Source organism: Eumetopias jubatus, unplaced genomic scaffold (assembly GCF_037043125.1).
Source record: "Eumetopias jubatus isolate StellerSeaLion01/CBP00866 unplaced genomic scaffold, mEumJub1_p1.0 scaffold_13, whole genome shotgun sequence".
NCBI classification, from domain to species: Eukaryota; Metazoa; Chordata; class Mammalia; order Carnivora; family Otariidae; genus Eumetopias; species Eumetopias jubatus.
In genome coordinates, this window is record NW_028274819.1 from 27,302,142 (window position 1) to 27,320,999 (window position 18,858).

Sequence of the window (18,858 nt, forward strand, 5' to 3'; positions counted from 1 at the left end):
TTCAAAATGGCCCCCACCCATTGCCTCGTGGCACACAGTCTCTCCTCTGCTGTCCTGCCCTCCACTCCCTTGCCTTCTCCCTTGCCGTGTGTTCAATATCCTCCTTTGTTCTGTCTCAGGTGAAATCTTTCATGTCACTGGCTTCTACCCAATTGTCACCCCACATTTGGGGGCCCCCATCTCCTAAGAGATGCCACCACATTTAGACACCACATTAGACAGCCTTATCTAGAATGGAGTTGAAGAGGAGGGATGAAGGGCTCTTGATGATGTGGCCAACACAGGCAAAAGGAAAAAATTAAATTTGGTTACAACTTACAGCCCGCTGACAAGTCAGGCAGAGTGACCTTTCTCTAGGAACTCAACTGTCCTGATGTTAATACTTGAACTTAACTTTACCCTGATCTCCAAGATCCTGTAAGCCTCCTTTAACATATAAACATTCCTTTGGAAGCTTCCTTTGTCTCTATCCCCCAAGATATATGTTAGCAATCATTCTTTAAGCATATGGCCCTCTGATACATAGCTGAAGGGTCTCATGACTAAAGTTTTACTAGACAGTAATAAATGACCTTTTCCTAACAACAGCTAGCCCCTCAAGGTCCTGGAAACCTTGCTTCCAAATTCCTTAGAGACTTGCGCTGTCTCTCACCAGCCCCCCAACTAGAAAGTCTATAATGGGCCACTCCTCATGACCCCAGTGCAGCTCTTTCTGCCCATGGGTCTTCATGCATTAATAAAACCCCCTTCTTGCACTGAAGATGTCTCAAGAATTCTTCCTTGACCATTTGCTCCGAACCCCAACATTTTCACATCTTTGAGGCCATTTATTCCAGAATTTCTTGAGTTATGAGCCCCAGAATGGACAGATGTCTTACAAGCCCATCCTTTCCAGGACACACGAGTGTGTACAACATCACATTGCCTCACCCAGGTTCTCCACTTTACAGAGTACAAGAATTTGCCCAAGGCCCTGATTTTCAGCTCCATGCTAAATCACAGCTCCATTCAGCAAGGAGAACAGATTCTTTTTTTTTTTTTTAAGATTTTATTTATTTTTTGACAGAGAGAGACACAGTGAGAGGGAACACAAGCAAGGGGAGTGGGAGAGGGAGAAGCAGGCTTCCCGCAGATCAAGGAGCCCGATGTGGGGCTCGATCCCAGGACCTGAGCTGAGGGCAGATGCTTAACGACTGAGCCACCCAGGTGCCCCAAGAACAGATTCTGAACAAATTCTACAACTTCACAGCAAGGGCCCCGATACCAAGTGGAGGGTTCAGCAAGATCCATTTCTGGGCCATCCGGCCATGATGCCTTGATCTGGCTCCATGTCCATTTTTCTCTCCACCAAACAGGGTCCTTTGGGCAACACAAAATAGGTCTGCTTCTCTCCATCTGATGCCAGCTTGGACCAAGGAGGCAGAGACATGTGTACAAAGCTGCTTTCGGAAACCAAAGTCCAGGGAGTTTCCACTTCCCCTTGCAGGGAGAAGCATTATCAGGGCCTAAGGGAAGGCAGCCGCTTCCTCCTGAGCCTACCTCTCAAGAACTTCTCTGACAATTAAGGGAGACTGGTACCCTTCAGAACAGGTAGGAGGGTTCAAATTCATGGTTTGGTGACTTGTTTTCTGCAATCGGCATGTAAATGGAATTTTTAAAAGTCTCAGCAAAATTGCAAATTTCACTGAAAATTCCCACCCCCTGATCATGTTCATCGTTGGCTCTGTGTGCTACCAGCCCCTAGCCTTAGGTGCTTTCCCAGTCACCTCATTAACATAACAAAAGACACTTTAATATGCTCATCAGGAAATTCCAAGGGCTTTTGGAGCTCTGTGCCTGGAATAGTGGACAAAAACCAAATATATATTTCTCATTATAAATCACAATATCACAATGTGTGACAAAATTCCTAGCAGTCCTGAGATGTCTAGAGAGCTGGGATGGAAAAGAAACAAAAAATAGTATCCCTCTCTCCCTCATGGAATCTGTTAGCCACAGTTAAAGCAGCTGAAGTTCACTGGGTGTTTTCTAGGTGCTTTACCCGCATTAACTCACTTAATTCTTCTAACAACCCGATAAGGCAGGTGCCCTTTGCATCCCCATTTTCTAGATGAGAAAACTAAAGCACGGAGAGGTGGAGTAAACCAAATTCACGCTGCTAGAAGTGGCTGAGCTGGAATTTGAGGGCAGCCGAGCTCCAGAGGCCACGAACCTGACCATTAAACAGCACTGCTTGTTAATGTTGAGAACGAGGCATGAGCCAGGCAATTAATTACAAATATCTTTTAGAAAAGGATTCAGCCTGAAAGTAAGCACATAAGGAAGGCTTTGGCTCCTGTGAAGCTATTTCACTGGGCGCTTCTGAGGGGGAGCCATCCCCTGCTTTTTCTCCTCCTAGCTGAGCTGGTGCCATGGGCAGCGAGGGGACAGAAGGTCAGTTTTGAGAGCCGACCCCATTCCGTAACAAAACAGGCCCTCCCTACCGCCCACTCAGAGCTGCTCTTTCTCCCTTCGGGTCTTGAAAAAGCCAGCCAGCCAGCCAGGGGGCGCCTGGGTGGCTCAGTCGTTAAGCGTCTGCCTTCGGCTCAGGTCATGATCCCAGGGTCCTGGGATAGAGCCCGGCATCGGGCTCCCTGCTCGGCGGGAAGCCTGCTTCTCCCTCTCCCACTCCCCCTGCTTATGTTCCCTCTCTTCACTGTGTCTCTGTCAAATAAATGAAATCTTAAAAAAAAAAAAAAAAAAAAAAGGGAAGAAAAAGCCAGCCAGACTCACAAAATCCCTCTTTCTCCCTCTATCTGCCCCTAAAACACAACCTCTCACTGTAGCCGGGCCTTCCCGAGCCCACAAGGAAGAGTGGTCACTGGCTCTTCACTGCACTCAACTCTAACTTTACGGAGGGCCAACTAAAGATGACAGGCGGAGACCAGAGGAACCAGCAACATGGAGGGTTATGCTGGTGTTTCTCCTTAAGAGGCCCAACCATCAATGTTCCCGGAATAGTGGATACCATAATGGCCTTGGCACGCATCCATTCCTGCCCCAGCTCCCTCGGTGAGGTCTGACTGGGTTAAACCCATCAGTGTAAGCCTCCCACCCTCATTGCTGCAGTGATGGATACACGGGGTGGGTACTTGACCTTCGGCGGCTCAGTTAGAGCAAAACCCATAAACTTTGTTTCATGGCTGGAAAGGAGAAATTCTCTCTTTCATTGGTCCATGTAGTATGTAGATGTGGGGCCCAGGCTTCTGCAGCCACTTTCTCGTAGAGCCAACCTGCGGATGAAGCTGACGCCTAAGGACGGCGCCGCACAATGCAGAGGGGATCGAACTGGAGCCCCAGTCAGACCATGCCTGGATTTACTGTACCCAATACCTTCCCTTCATCATTTAAGATCATTTCATTCGGGTTGGGTTTTCTGTTATGTTAGCCCAAACGTCCTAACCGATAACCGCTATTTAGACGGAACTTCAAACAGTAACATACATTTATCTACACTAATTTGATAAGCCAGTCAAATCATATGTTTATATGGCTGAGTTATAAATCCGCCCTGTATGTTCAAGTCTCAGCTCCAGAGTCACCTCTTCTGGCTGACACACTTGTTTGTTCATTTGCTCAACAAATACAGACACAGAATTTACTATGCGCCGGTTCCTATTCTGAGTGCTGAGGTTTCCAGGATGAATAAAACATGATTCCTGTCCTTGAGGAGTCAAACGGGGAAAATAACACAAGTATATCTACAGATGGAAGCCCGGGAGTAAGGGCTTTGGTGGGGGTGAGTCCCACGTGCTACTGGAGCACCAAGGACAGGTGCCTAAGTCAGCCCCACAGATATGGGTCAAGGAAAAGATTCTGGGGGAGAAAATGTTTGACCGAGTTCTGCAAGCATTGGCTGGATCATCGGTCCTCAACCCAGAGCAGGTTTGCCCCCAGGGTAATGTCTGGAAACATGTCGTCACAACTTTGGAGGTGATACAGTAGCCGGTGGGAGAGGCCAGGGATGCTGTTAAACATCCTACAACGCACAGGACAGCCCCCCCTTCCCCCACTCCCACAAAGAATTATCTAGCCCCCAAACCAACAGTGCTGAGACTGAGAAACGGTGGCTGCATGAAGTAGGTGGGAAGGGATGCCTTGAGCAGAGGGATGAACACAGGCAAAGACACAGAGATGTGAGTCCACATGACAAACGTGGGAAGGGCGTGTGGGGCCCGAGCCAAGGGTGGGTGAGGGCGCGGCAAGCATCCGCTAGAAGGGCGTGCCTGGGCCAGTCCACGCAGATGCGTCCTGAGCCGGGAGCTGAGGGTTTAATCTTAACCCGAGAGCTGTGGGGAGCTACCGACAGATTTGCCACAAGGCTGTGTGTTTTAGAAGGACTCCTCTGGCCGCTGTTTGGCGGCTTCCTGAGTGGTGAGGACTGGGGACTGGACCACCAGCATTTGTGGTCTCCCGTCCAAGTTTACTGCCCCAGCCGGCGGCACGTGTTTCCACCAGTCTCCTCTACTTGTGTGTAAAAGCGCTCGAGTGAATCCATCTTTCTCTTCTCCAGAGCGCCCCGCACAGGTAGTATGGGGGAATCACCTGCGGGGCTTTACATGCTAACGCCAGCAGAGAAAGTAGAAATCAGAGAAAGTTACAAAAAAAAAAAAAAAAAAGAAAAAATCAGAGAACGTAAAACTTTGAAAGGCCCTTAAATTAACCCTGTGGCACAGCATACATGGCCCGTGTATACAATCTTACGGAGTAGTATGCGAAAAGCAATATATCATCCCTAACGTACAATAGGAATAGAATATATGCAAAAGCTAATTTTGGGGCGACATTCAAATTGTTCGCTTTGTCTTTCAGGGCCCATGTTGCTGAATTCACATACGCTAAATTGCTCCAGCACTCAGTAAATGTTGGCTAGAAGAAATGAAAGGCAGTTCCCAAGGAGTTCTCATCAGTCCGCTGGCCCCCCAGCTCCTGCAGGGGCTTGGGGGCACAGGTGGGCTGGGGAGCACACAGGGCTGGGAGGAGCTAGTGTGGCGCGCACTGCTCAGGACCATAGGACTTTCCCTCCAGTTGCTGGGCACACTGCCAGGGGCCGGCCCTCGGCTCTCAGCTGGGAATTGCCTTTGCTCTCCCTGGGCATCGGTGGGAATCGGCAATGCCAATCCTCTCAGCAGCCATTGTCCTTGGCTAAAGAGAGCTGCCTTGCCCAAGGACACCCCGTGATGGTCCGCACTAGAGCACAAAAGCCCAGATGCTTCGCACACATTGGGAGCAACTCTGCAGGGCCATGTGAGCTTAGCTTGGGGCCTTGTAGTATCTGTACCATAGCCCAACTTTTAACTGCCTACTCCCGCTTCCTTCCCTTCCCCTACAGGCGTCCCTACCCCGAGCAGCACACAGGGGACCCTGGCCTGCAAGAGTCCGGGAGAAGCGAGATGGGTAAGCAGGCACCACGAGAAGCAGGCGGTGCCCAGAGCACAGGAATCAGCGAACATGAGCAGGCAGATGGCACCTGAGTGCTTACAAAGAGAGGAAGCTGTTTGGCTCCTGCCCAGTGGGAAACGGCCAGCATGGGAGGGAAGTCCTGGGCCTGCAGGGGAGGCCTGGCTCCAGTGAGGTCACAAGGCCATCCTGAAACCTGGCCTACTCCCTCTCCAACTTGCCAACCAGAACCCACCTCCTGCCCCCCATTGCCAAGTGGCATCCATCTCTGTGGGGTTAGCAGGTATCTGGACAGCCACAGCCTCGGGAGATCTGGCCTACACCACAAGGCCCCCTTCACCACCAAACCCCTCCACCTCTTTGCCTTGGGCTCAACCAGGGAGTCTGATTTCTTAGTATTAGTTATTTCCTTAGGATTAAAAGCCCTTACATTAACTTGAGATGACACAGCAAGCCAGGCTTACTAATAGCTTAAGCTAGCTGGCAGAGGTAAGAGGAAAAGATTAAAGGCTGAGCAGGGAGCACACATGTGAGACAGTTCTGGGTGGGATGCTAAGGGGCTGAAGGTGGTGAGGGCGGGGTCAACGCAAGAGCACCAGGTTCAGAGGGCAACAAGCAGGTTGCCTTTGCGGTGAAGGACCAAGTCCTCGAATCCAACCACTTGCCTCCCAAAGAAACCAAGAGCTGGTTGTACCCTTAACTGGGCACATCATGCAGTGGTAGGGCAGCCTTGCCCTTTCCTGATGATAGTCTCTGACTATCATGCCAAAGCCATGAGATGCTGGGGCAGGGGTGGGGAGTGAGGAGGAGAGACTTCTGCTAATAATATTTACCTAGAAGGCCCCAGACTTGCTATAAGCCACCACAGGCTGCCAGGGCTTTCCAGATCATATTGCCTTCCTCTGCGGATGGAACCCATCAAAACAACCGCTCTGATTCTCTAGCCTCCTTCCCTTCTAGTAACCGCTGTTCACCTGGGACAGAGGGAGCTGGCTGCCTTGTGAGCCAAGGGAGGCCAGCAAATGATGCCCAGTCACACACCACACGGTGCACCCAGGCCTTCAGCCGGTGGCTGGGGACGGAGCTCCGTGCGATGCTTTCATTTTCTTCATAGCCATCCTTGCCTCCTCTAGCTCTCCCCATGGCTTCCCAAATATCGCTTTGCCTGGTCATTCTCCTCTCATCTCTCTTGCACCTGTAGTGGGGATGGTGGGCGGGCACTCGGCAACCTCTTTGCAGCGTGCATTCCTGCAGTGCCGAGGCTGACCAGCCAACACTCACTCATGGCCCTCTGTGAGGCGGGGGCTGTGCCTGAGCCTGGGCTTCTGTCGGTGAAGGCCCTGGTGTGCAGGTCAGACTGAGTACAGTCCTTCTGCTCCCTGGTAGTTTCCGGGCAGCCCCCCCACCGGTCAGGGCCAGCCCTGTGGTTTTGTTCTCAGCCTCTCCCAGAACATTCTGCCAGCCCTCTGGTGATCTGGTGAGCACCTAACTCCTCATAGTCATGTTTGGTCTGTTCAAAAGGCTTGAGGTTTTCTGTTTTCTGCAGCAGAAACTTGCCTGACATAGTATCCCTTTTTGTAGGTTTATGTCTACTTCTCAATTGTGAAACCATCTGGTTTCCCACTAACATTGCCAAATGTTTCCCTGAAGAACACCTCTGGAGTGACTGGTGATTGTGGTCACTACAGTGGAACCTTCAGCATCCCCTCTTTGGAGAGGCATCAAGGGATCAATCATCCTTCTCAACATTTTCAAACCCTCTGGCCACGTTTCAGGGTTTCCGGTGAAGTCTTTGTGAGCACCGCAAGGTGTGGAGCTTTGACGAGGTGCTGGAGGGAAACCTAAGGGAAGGAGCCTGCAGAGGTCTCCACTTCTAGAGGGGAGCATTCATTTTCAAAGGTATAATTCAAACATTCCGTTTGAGTCTCCCTCAGAGCCAAGGCACTTAGCTGACCCCATTCCTGTCACATTTTAAAATTCCAAACACAAATCGAGGTTGAAGAGGTGCATTTGTATTTCCAGGGAATGATTTGATTATTCCTTGTCCTCTGGAAGCAAAGGTTGATTCCTCAACGACATAAAGGGATTACTAATTTGCCTGATCGAGGGAAAAATCACTTGGATCTTTATTCTGCCTGAGAATTCACATGCGGGGCATTTTCTGCCCCCCCCCACCACCACTTCATTATTTTCTATATGACTTTTATTCAGAAAATAACATTTTAAAAAATACTTTGAAATAGAGGTATTTTTGCTTTTAAATATCAGGCTGACATTATCTTTTCTACCTGCTTCATGCACTGGGAGGAATTCATTTCAATGCCAAAGTTAGTTTAAAGATCTGGTCTGGCCATCTTTCTAAAATCATGCCTTCATCTAAAGGGGGTGCCGCCTTCTAGAAAATTACCAGCCAGGTGAGCCACAGAAACCACCAGGAGTGTGTTGCATCCCTTAGCTGTTAGGGGGACCAAGAGGTTAAGAATTGTTGCTGCAAAACACAGTGATCCCCACACCTCTTGGAGCTGAGAGTCTCTCCTGGGCAGGTCCCAAAACATCCTGCTCTGTGCAAACATTTTTAAACAATCCAGGCTGCCCTCAGTCCTCGGGCTAAGATCTGCCTGTGTGTTCTGTGTGTGTGTTTGCTTCTTTATTTATTTACTCATTTATTTTTATATGCAGCCTTTCCTGTAGGGATTCTAATGCGGTCAGCTTTGGAGAAATTAAATCAGTCTCCCAGTGCTCCTGTTTCTACATGTCAAGGAGCAGGTCCCCCCTAATGCTCCCTAATCTGGCAGAAATGACTAGAAATCTGGGCCTGGCTTCAAGATCTCCAGACCCAGTAGGAAGAATGACATGCTTCCAACTGCCTGACCTGTTCACTGCTGGGCTAATGGATTCTTTTGTTAGAGGTGCCCTAGCATTTTTGGAAAATCAGGAGTTCAGAAAATGAATGCATTGTTTAAAGCCATGACTGTCGTCTTTTCCTCCTTTATCTGCGGGTCCATTTTTTGCTTGAGTTATCTGTGCAAGAATTCTTGTGAGACCTGCCATCCAGCCTCTTCCTGAGATCAGAAGTATAGGACATACAATCATGTGAAGACAAATATACAGAGTGATGGGTTTTTATGGAAGCCCTACTGCATTATGGTTAAGAGGGAGGCTTTGGAGTTGGGTAGACAAATGATGTAACTGCTCTGTGCCTCGGGTTTCCTCATCTGTACAATGGGTGTAAGGAGGGTACCTACCTCACTGGTGACTGTGCAAATTCCATTAGATAATTCACATAAAAAGACTATAATAGAGCCGGTCTATCCTGTACAGTCAGTAAATGATAGCTACTTTTCATAGGATCAGCACAAAAGGTACGGGAATAAGAAACAGGAAGCAACTGCACTCTTACAGACAACAGTCATTAACCATTTTTAAAACTGGTCCCTAGATGATCATTTTGTCTTAAGGAAGCTTGTCTTTGCTTATATTTTTGAGACCACATGCAATTCTCAAGACATGTATATTTAAGAAAAATCTGTTAGAATGCAGTGGGCTTCCCTTAAAGCAACCTATAACTGGAATATTTATGCATGTTTGTGAGGGGTGAGCAACCTCCTTTTAAAAATCATCTCTCTTGGGGTGCCTGGGTGGCTCAGTCGGTTAAGCGTCTGCCTTCGGCTCAGGTCATGATCCCAGGGTCCTGGGATCGAGCCCCACATCGGGCTCCCTGCTCAGCAGGAAGCCTGCTTCTCCCTCTCCCACTCCCCCTGCTTGTGTTCACTCTCTCGCTGTGTCTCTCTCTGTCAAATAAATAAATAAAATCTTTAAAAAAAATAAAAAAATCATCTCTCTCCTTCTGTTGCTGTAAGTAATGTACTAACAAAGCATTCTAAAAGTATTAAGTCACTACTGCAAGTCATGGCATAGTCTATGTTAAAAAAAAAACTGCACTGTTCTCTCTTCAAGACTAATAGGGAAACTATTCTATATCCTCAAACTGTAAAGATGTCTGTGCCTAGAATCTCACAAGAGATCCATTAATTCCAATCTTGGAATACATTAAGAATCCTATCATATACCTTAGGTATGTCTGAGCAAAAGAAGTCCCCCAAACTAGGCACTTAGGAAGAATATTCACTGTTGGTAAGGAGAGATTAACTGGAAAATTCAAATATCTGATTTTTAACCACAGGCTGATTATCAAATTGCTGACCGGGTTTAGTATAAAAGATATTTTTATGAAGAGAACAATTAATGTTGAGTAATTTCACCCGGAGGGAAAAAAAAAGATTCATCCAAAGCATCTAGAATTTTATAAAACTAAACTATCAATTTGTTTTATATGAAAAAGAGAAAGAAAGAAAAGATAATCATGACCAACACAAACATCAAGTTTAAGTGTAAGAAATTCAAATTAGGTAAAATATCTGTTTTTTTTTTTTTAAAGATTTTATTTATTTATTTGACAGAGACACAGCGAGAGCAGGAACACAAGCAGGGGGAGTGGGAGAGGGAGAAGCAGGCTTCCCGCTGAGCAGGGAGCCCGATGTGGGACTCAATCCCAGGACCCTGGGATCATGACCTGAGCCGAAGGCAGACGCTTAACAACTGAGCCACCCAGGTGCCCTAAAATATCTCTGTTTTTAACAGAACAATTAAAATCCCACTTTAAGCTTTTGTGGCAAACAATGACCAATCCTGAGGGGGGGAAAAAACCTTCTTGCCTCAAATTAGCATGGTATATTTAAGAAACTGAGTGTCATTTTCAAATTACAACCTCACAGATTACAACAAAACTTTATCCAGACATTTTTGAATCATAATTCTTGATACAAAAAAATTTTATTTGTAACTAGAGAAATGTTTGAGGAGAATAGGAAAGAAATCTTTTTCATAAAATCTGAGTAGGTTTAAGGCTATCTGATATTCTGGGGCAGGGTGAAGCATGGTCGAACACCTCCTCAGAGTAGCGTTTGCATGAGCTCATGGATGCAACTACACTAACAGGATGTGAGCCAGTGGATTCGGGACACCACCTTGTAGCTCCTCATCTGGGGAAGTTTGATGGCATTAGAACAATTTCTGCCATTTGGAGACATGACTGCACATAAGCATGGTTTTCATCATATGAAATCACCAAATCGCTCTGTTGGACATCTGATTATTTCCATGGCATATTGAGGAGTTATGAAATCAGGAACAAATCCAATTTCTCAACACTGTTATGGATTAAAAGAAGCCTGTGTTCAAATGAATTCTAACCCACAGCCGTGGTTCCTACTGAGTTTTGAGGACAGAGGGAAAAAAAATTAAGGACATTTTGAATCGCTATTGACTTAACATCAATACTGTACTGTTCATAAAATGGTTGGATTTAGAAATCAAAACCCTTTTAGCAAGAATTTGTTACTCTGACACATTCCAAGTCATCTTACTCTGCAAAATAGGTAACAAGGAATCATAAAATAGAAAACATTTTAGTGCACTTTTAAATTCTACAAAGATACAGTAAAGTGAAACATTATGGGATGCTCTCTCACCTTTGTTTTCAGGGAAAAGCAAAGCCTGTATTCACCTTAGCCCTGCAGAGACTTACATCATATCCGCTATTGCGGATCCCACGCCGGGGTCGCTCCCGAGTCACCAGAAGGTCCATCTCTGTTTCCCCCGGACTTGGGCTGTTCAGAGACTGCCGGCTTCGGTAGACAGAGTTCTTCATCTGTTGCCTGAAGAAAATTCAACAACTGTTATGATGCAGCAAATGCCCTGACAGATGGAATTCTCCACTGATCCAAACTACAGGCAACCAATGAAAGGTTTGGATTTGCCTTGCAGATCTCAGTATTCATGTGATTTGTTCTCTGGCCATCAGAGGCCAGAGGAATAGTGGAATCAAAGTTTGTTTTTTTTTTGTTGTTGTTGTTGTTGTTTTTCCCAGATGCTGTAACCATTTGGCTTAATTGTCAATACTCTTCTTATGGAAACCAGGTAATGATAATCAATTGCAATGCTACAACTTCATGTGAAATTCTGCCGCCAGCAAGGTCAGGGGCTCTCCCTTGACCTCTAAACTTGCTTTTGTTGACTGTTGACTCAGCAGCCTGTTGTTCCTATTAATCGTTCTGATTTCATGCAGGGTTCAAAGACGTGTTAATAAACCCTGCAGTTAATGGGCCACTTAATACTGTGGCTGTTGATAGATTTCCTTTTCTACCTTCCCCACAGGGGATTTCTTTCTGGGCTAAGGAGCCATGAACCAAGAGGCAGTGTGGAGCTCAGCCACCCACCCATCCATCCATCCATCCATCCATCCATCCATCCATCCATCCAATATTTACTGAGTGCCTACCAGGTGCCAGGCACTGTAGAAGATGATAAGGATCCACAGTGAACCAGACAGACATGGCCCTGCTCTCCTGGAGCTTCCATTCTAATGAGGGAGACAGACAATTCACATGATTATTTCAGAGGATAATGAATGCTATTACGAAAAATAAGATGTGACAGAGGATGGCTAAAATGGGGGACAATTTTAGAGAGGGGACAGTTCAGCTGAGACCCAAAGAGAGCCAGTCACAGGTCAATTCTTACACAGAACATTCCAAGCCCAGGGAGTAGCACGTTGAGAGGCTCCACTCTGCTCCCTTGGGAAAGACATACATTTGTCACCACTGTTTACATTTGCCATTAGAGGAATCTTTTTGAGGAGGAAGAAAGAAACAGGAACGTAACGAGGGCTGTGGCTGTGCTTTTCTTCTTCCACATGAGGCAACTCTTACAAGTGGGGAGTGAGGCCCAATGGGGATGGGTGGTTTCACATGGTACTGCAGCGTGACAAAAGTGGCTACTTCCCTCCCGGCCAACAGTATGTTTCTCTGTGAACAACTGACATTTCAGAGCATCTGTCTTCAGAGGATTCCCCCAAACACCACCTGTTTTATGTCTCCATCCTAAGATTCTACTCATTCATGGGTTGAAGGTGATGAGGTTACATTATTTATTCCCAGTGACTATGTGGGAAGCCAGAAACCTGGCAGGTAGACGTATACACACCTTTTCATGATCACACCCCCGGTTAGTCATACCATGACAGTCACACGCTGTTAGCTTAGAACTCCCAAGGCAAAACACTACCCTTGCAATTAGCCTGGGGAATAAAATAGACACTATTAGACCTACCCCCTCAACATGAGGTGCTTACGCCTGTTTAGAGAACCTCTGTGATCTCTGCTTGCCTGATACCCATGATGACCTTCTTTTGGTAGGAACACTGTGATGTTCTTTGGAAGCTACCCTTCCTGCAGGAGTTGGCCTAGAGAATCAAGCATCATATGCCCATGGCCACAATGATTGGTCAGAGGATGGGCACATGAGTTGGTCCCAATGAGACTGAGTCTTAGGGCTTTCACTAGAGCAACCAGAAAAGAGACATTCTCTTGGCCTTGAAGTTTCTGAGAAGATAGGATATAGGTGGGAGGTTGTTGGCAGCCAGTTTGCCACTATGAGGTAAGAGTCTGGCGAGGAACAAGCAGAGTGATAAGGGGGACATTGTAAGAACCCTTGGATCTATTCATGCCTGAAGCCTTGGCCTTTCATGTTCAATGACAAATTCTCTTTTTATTTAACCAGTTTGTTCTGGATTGCCATCAGTTTCAACCCAAAGAATCCTGACTAATATAGGAGCTTAAACCTAATATTATAAACTGTGCCCTATGGTTATCTGCTATTAAAAGCGTCCTTTAGGAATGGAGCACAACCTTGTGAAACAGAGTGATTCACACTTTAAGGAAGACCCCCCCCCCACAAAGAATTCTCATCCTTGACCTAATTACAGATCACTCTTTGAAAAAGCAGACTTCACAACTGTCCTGAGATTGCCAATTAACCCATTTAGAAAAGATTTACTAATAAGGGTGGTGGGGGAGTAAACACTAGGATTAGCAACTGACATTCAAGTAGGCTATTTTGGAAGTATGAGAAATACAATAGCAGGACTGTGTGAGCCCTTTCAAGAACCATGAACGTGGGTGAGAACTTAGACATTGGGGTGCACTCCAGTCTCCTACATTGAAGACAATGTTCCATTATGAAAGCCAGCTTAAAGGCTGCTATTTAACATGGATCTCAATGGACCAGACCACTCATGTGTGCCTGGTGCGTAAGCAACTACTTAGAATTAAATTAGGCTCTTGGGTAGAGAAATTACTTATTTTAATCAAATAGAGTTCCCTTAGGTATATTCATTTCTTGTGGCATTTTGCTATATTCTTTAAAAGTTAATAAATTTTGAAACTTGCAAACTTGAAACTTTTTTTTTTTTTTTTAACCTCTGAAAACATTGCTGGGTGGATAGCGATAAATTTTATTTGCACTTTTAGGGGCTTTTTCATCCGAGGATAGTTTAAGAAAGTAGTTCCCAAACTGTGTTCTACAGAAACCTAGGTTTCCATAAAGATGAAATGTAGCCACTGAGGAGGAGCAGCTCTGCTTCCATCAAAGTAACTCCATCTTTATGAGTTATTGCCTTAGGTTGGGTTCTCCTGGAAGCAGGCTCTGTGATGATTTGAGTACAACTAGTTTACCTGGGAAAGGGTTCCAGGAAGCACAAGTTGGGAAGCGGAAAAATGAGAGAGAGAAGGGAAGGACGCCAATAGAGGGTATGAAATAGTACTCTGGGCAACTGGGGCTCAAGCTTACTGGAGAAGTATGAGGAATAGCTGTGTTAAAAGGTAGGTTTTACTTTGTTTAGGTGTGGCCAAGACCAATAGATCAGGAGGCCGCTGCCATGGAAAAGAAAGCTTGTTGTACTCACCATTCCAAGGGGAAGGGGCCTGCCGCGGGGCGCTCCATGGGGAAGCACCAGGGTCAATCACAAGGCAGTAGCAATGAGGGGGAAATGTGAGCAAGAGGCTTTCTTGTGCTTTCTTGGGGAAGGAACAGGCAAAGAAGGGTAAACAGGCTTCGGCGTGGATTGCTGGAATCATTCCAGCCGTCTCTGGGGCAGAGGGGCTGTTCCTAGTTGTATGGTACCCAGCCTGCAGGTGATTAGGGCAGGGGGATTGGAGCCCAGAGTGGGAGACCCCTATGTGAAGGAGAAGGTTAGGGCATTGGCTCTGGCTTGTTTGGTTCCCACATAAAAGGCGCACTTGCAGGCGAGCCCTGTACTGTCTCAGAAATGGCTAGATGGTCCTGGGAGGGGCAGTTTCTCCAGAGTCGGCCAGGCCCCAGATGTCAAAGCCTCAAACACAGAAGCTAGAAAATGTGGTTATTATGACAGTGTAGCTTACACTTCAGAGTTCTCCCGTCAGGGTGTTTACTCATCAGCTCCCATCTGCCATTGACTGAAGCTGCTTGGGAGCACATTAACTACACTGCATTTCCGGTGGGGGCTGCTGGGAAAAAGCCCTCGGATCGCAGTCATAGATGCCTGCAGGAAGTAGGATGCTGCTGGATGCGGGATGCACAGAGCAGTGGGAGCCAAGGGACTCTGTGGGGAGGGGGCTCTGCCAGCATCTTTGTCAGTTACACGACGTCCTTTGTGCCTCTGGATAAGAGTTTATAACATAAAAATGGGGGTGTTCTTCTGACTTTAAAGAAAAAGCTGTGAAGACTCTTTCAAAAGATGTGGGGATGAGTAAACATTTGGAACCTAAATGATGTCTTTGATTTGATCTAATTGAGGTCTCAGGGTAAAATCCTGGTTACTGATGCTGTCCCTGGACTGGAGGTAACAGGTAACTCCAATGTGTGAGAACAGACACCACACACTTGGCGGCAGCCCCTGGAGTCAACGGCAGAGTGTGACAAGAATGACATCTCAGAGCTTACCAAGTCACTGTCATTTTCTTTTTCTCTGTGAATCCTTCGCTTCCCAGCCCCATCCCTTGCTGAACTCATCTCCATTCCTATCCCCACCTCACCCAATTTGTGGTCTTACATATTTTTCCCTTCACTGGCTGAAAAAATTTTAACATTATTTTTTGAGTTATTCAATCATTTCTTCCATAGACATTCATGGAAAATGGACTACACACTCAGAACATCAGCAGGCCAGCAAGGGGCCTTGAGGATCCGGCCTGGACTTTTGCTGGGCAGTGGGGATGCATCTCTATGGGGAAAAAAAAAGTTGTGTCCATTCTCCTTATAAAAAGCTTCAACCACAATTTCTTATGTATTTCCCAGATAATGTCCAAGCTAAGTTCTTCTTATTTGCACATGATCTTTGATTCATTTTCCAAGTGGCAGCAGGAAACCCGGGAAAAACAAACCCCTGCCCTGGTCTATAAAAGACTGCTGAACTACAAAATCCCCAAGTGTGGCATAAAAGCTAAAGAAACTGCCAGCCTTCCTATAAAATCCATACCTTTCTTCTTTTACCATTACCAACATGGCGACACATGTATTGTGAGCCCTGTCAAAGTGTGATTTTTGTAGCATTAGCTTATCATACTGATTGAATCTAATTAGAAGCATGGTAAATGAAGCACTGGTTTAAAATTCCCTCTTTATTAAAAATAAATTATGTCAATTCCATTAATAAAATTGAGCCCCACCTCCCAGCTTGATTTTGTGGCTTCCATCCAAGCCTGTCAATGGCTGCTCAGGCCAGGAGCTGTCCTGTCTCACCCCATTTGCAGAGGGTGCCTCTGCCAATACGATGTATAGGGTGGATTAGGGAGCTGGCATGCCCAAAGCCAAGGAGCTGTTGTCAAGGAGAATGTATATTTGAAAGGGATGGTCTCAAACCATGAAAGTGCTTCCAAGGAGGTGCTTTAGGGTGGGGTGGAAAAGAAGAAAGATGGTCATATTTAGCTTTGCTAGCCTCTTCCCCTTTACCCAGTAGGTGAGATCATTCTCTGCTTAGTTAGCAACAAAGCTTGGGATATTGCTGGGGTGCCTAGGTGCTTAATCGGTTAAGTGTCCGACTCTGGATTTCAGCTCAGGTCATGATGTCAGGGTTGTGGGATTGAGCCCTGTGTGAAGCCTCCATGCTCAGTGGGGAGTCTGCTTGAGATTCTCTCTCTCCCTCTGCCCCTCCCCCTGCTCACTCTCTCTCTCTCAAATAAATAAATAAATCTTAAAAAAAAAAAAAAGTTTGGGGATGATACCAATTCAAACCGCTGGGCCCGACCTTCCCTCTGAGGCCAGGGACGATCACATGGCAAACACCCATTGCACTTGTGAGTAACAAACTTCTGGGATAGTTATCTTTTTTCTCTCATCAGACATTAAGTCCCACGAGGGTGGAGACTGGGCTGTCTTACCCACCATAAAACGCTGAATGGGTGGAATGAACGAATAAATGCATAAGACAAAGCATACATGACCATGAGAGCATTCAGCAGCTTGCAAGGTGCCTCATACATAGCAGGTGATGATAAATGTCAAATAAATGGACAAATCCATGAATTAAAGAGATGAACCCAGCACAGAGCTCTGAGTAGCTGTGCAGTAAGTACTTACTGAAGCTGAATGAAAAGGTGAGGCATGAAATTTGCATTTCTTATGCAAGAGCCACTAATTAATTGAAAAATACAATGTCCCTTGATCTGGAAGTTGCATAAAATTATGTCTTCACCCAACTCTGAAATGGCTACTGGTTTGGAAATATTACTGAACTAAAGGACAATTATGGTTGTTTGCCCAAGTATTTTTTTTTTTTTTTTTAATGGCTTCAATTTTATTTTTTTCTAAACTCATTATGGAGCACCAGCTCACACATACCAGCATGGTCCAGATCAGCAGCCAGCAAAGATCACAGTCCTAAGGTAACAGAGCGAGGGACCAGGGCTGTGTTACCCAAGGCACCCTCCGCCCTCATCCCACTAACAGTACAGGGACCATCAGAGAATCCCTTAGATACTGTACCTGTTTTTAGACTCAGCAAATGGGGCGGCCAGTTCTGGGTCTGGATCCAAAACATGCTCGATTTCCTTTTGGGTTTTCTCGTACATCTTTCTCCTTTCTGTCTGAGCCTTGCTTGTCTCCACCGGGGGGAAGTCGTAATAGCCCTTCCTCTTGGCTTTGAGGCGCAGCTTGTTCCGATAGTGCTCGATGTCTGACTTCTGCTTCAGGGCTTTGTTCACCTGGGGAGAGAGAAAGTCTTAGGCCCACATCCAACCAGGCATGGCCAACAGATGGGAGGTTTTCATCAGGTCACAACTCCTGTAAAAGTTGTCCTAGGCTTCACCTCTGGTCCTTTGAGCCAGCCAGACCCACCTGTGTCCCATTCCAAGACCAGCCCAAAATAGTGAGCCACAAACAATATGGAGCCTGACACTCACCTAAGCCACTTGGACCTTCCATCACGGGCTCCTTCTCCCTAGTCTACCCAAGTCTGCTCAGGCCTTTGTAGTGTTGGGCTAATCCTACCTAAACCCTTTTGGTTCCCCTGTCTGGGAGCTTCCGACTTGGAAGCCCAGCTGGATCCTGGTGCCCCACTTCTAGCTCCAGCCCTGAGGAACCCAATGTCCTCCCCTGGCCATTTAGCTGATGCCCAGCTGGATAAGACAACCAGTTCCTGAAGAGGCTGAGTTGGGATGAGTGGAGGGAGAAGGCAGAGCAGACATCCTGTTCCCAAGGTCTCTCTGCTCTACCAACCTGCATTTAAGAGCTTATTTTTGTCAATCTGTGTCTTTCTTGAGATATAGGTAATTTTGAAGCCTCGTATGGCCGCTCATGCCAGTTAGTTCCTACTGGATAGGGCAAAGCCACTCTGGTCATATAGAAAGTAACATGGCCAATACACCTTCTGACCTGTCAAAGATACAAGCAGATGCTACGCTAAATAAATAACAAACAATAAGGATGTTACACCCACAAACGGAGCTGACCAATTAAATCAGCCTGACACCTACTGGATGATATGGAGGACCATTAGTGCTGTTTGCAATCAGACTGGACTATATTACTATAACCATGGATAGTGTTGTTATTATATTCTCTTTAAAATAATCTTTAAAAGAGTTTTCTATAATTCATGAACAAAATTCATCCAGTGATAAGATATAGATTAACCTACAGAATGAGGCACTAGGTTCACTAACACAAGGCTCCACCTTAGATGTTTTATGTCTACAGCATATTTTTTCTGACTTTTGCAAAGATCTCCCCACCCTGGGCCCTAATGATATTTTTAGGCTTGTAGCATTTCACAGGTCTTAACTAGTCAAGAGAAGAAGTTAGGATGACATCCTCTGAGCCAGGAATCCCATTTCTGGAATCTCTCCTTAAGCAATATTCCAAGAGAGCCTCAAAGTCAGAGATGATTACTGATCACCAGTAATCAGACATATCAGTATCAAGTGCTTGATACCCACAAAAGGGCCCATCACCCCTGTGGTTATGCCAAAAATGCATAACTGCAATCCAATCATAAGAAAACATAAGAAAACCCACACTGAGGGACACGGTCCATGATAACTGGCC

The 18,858-nt window shown here is 46.2% G+C and overlaps 1 protein-coding gene across 1 annotated transcript in view; it reads right to left on the minus strand.

Moving 5' to 3' along the window:
• KIAA1549L (KIAA1549 like) overlaps positions 1-18,858 on the minus strand; it is a 258,248-nt gene that overhangs the window by 33,775 nt on the left and 205,615 nt on the right. The window contains exons 15-17 of the mRNA XM_088017490.1: positions 17,299-17,516; positions 11,027-11,156; positions 2,821-2,903 (exon numbers count right to left, since the gene is read on the minus strand). Of these exons, the coding sequence (XP_087873616.1) occupies positions 2,821-2,903; positions 11,027-11,156; positions 17,299-17,516 (431 nt within the window). The remainder of the gene's footprint in view (positions 1-2,820; positions 2,904-11,026; positions 11,157-17,298; positions 17,517-18,858) is intronic.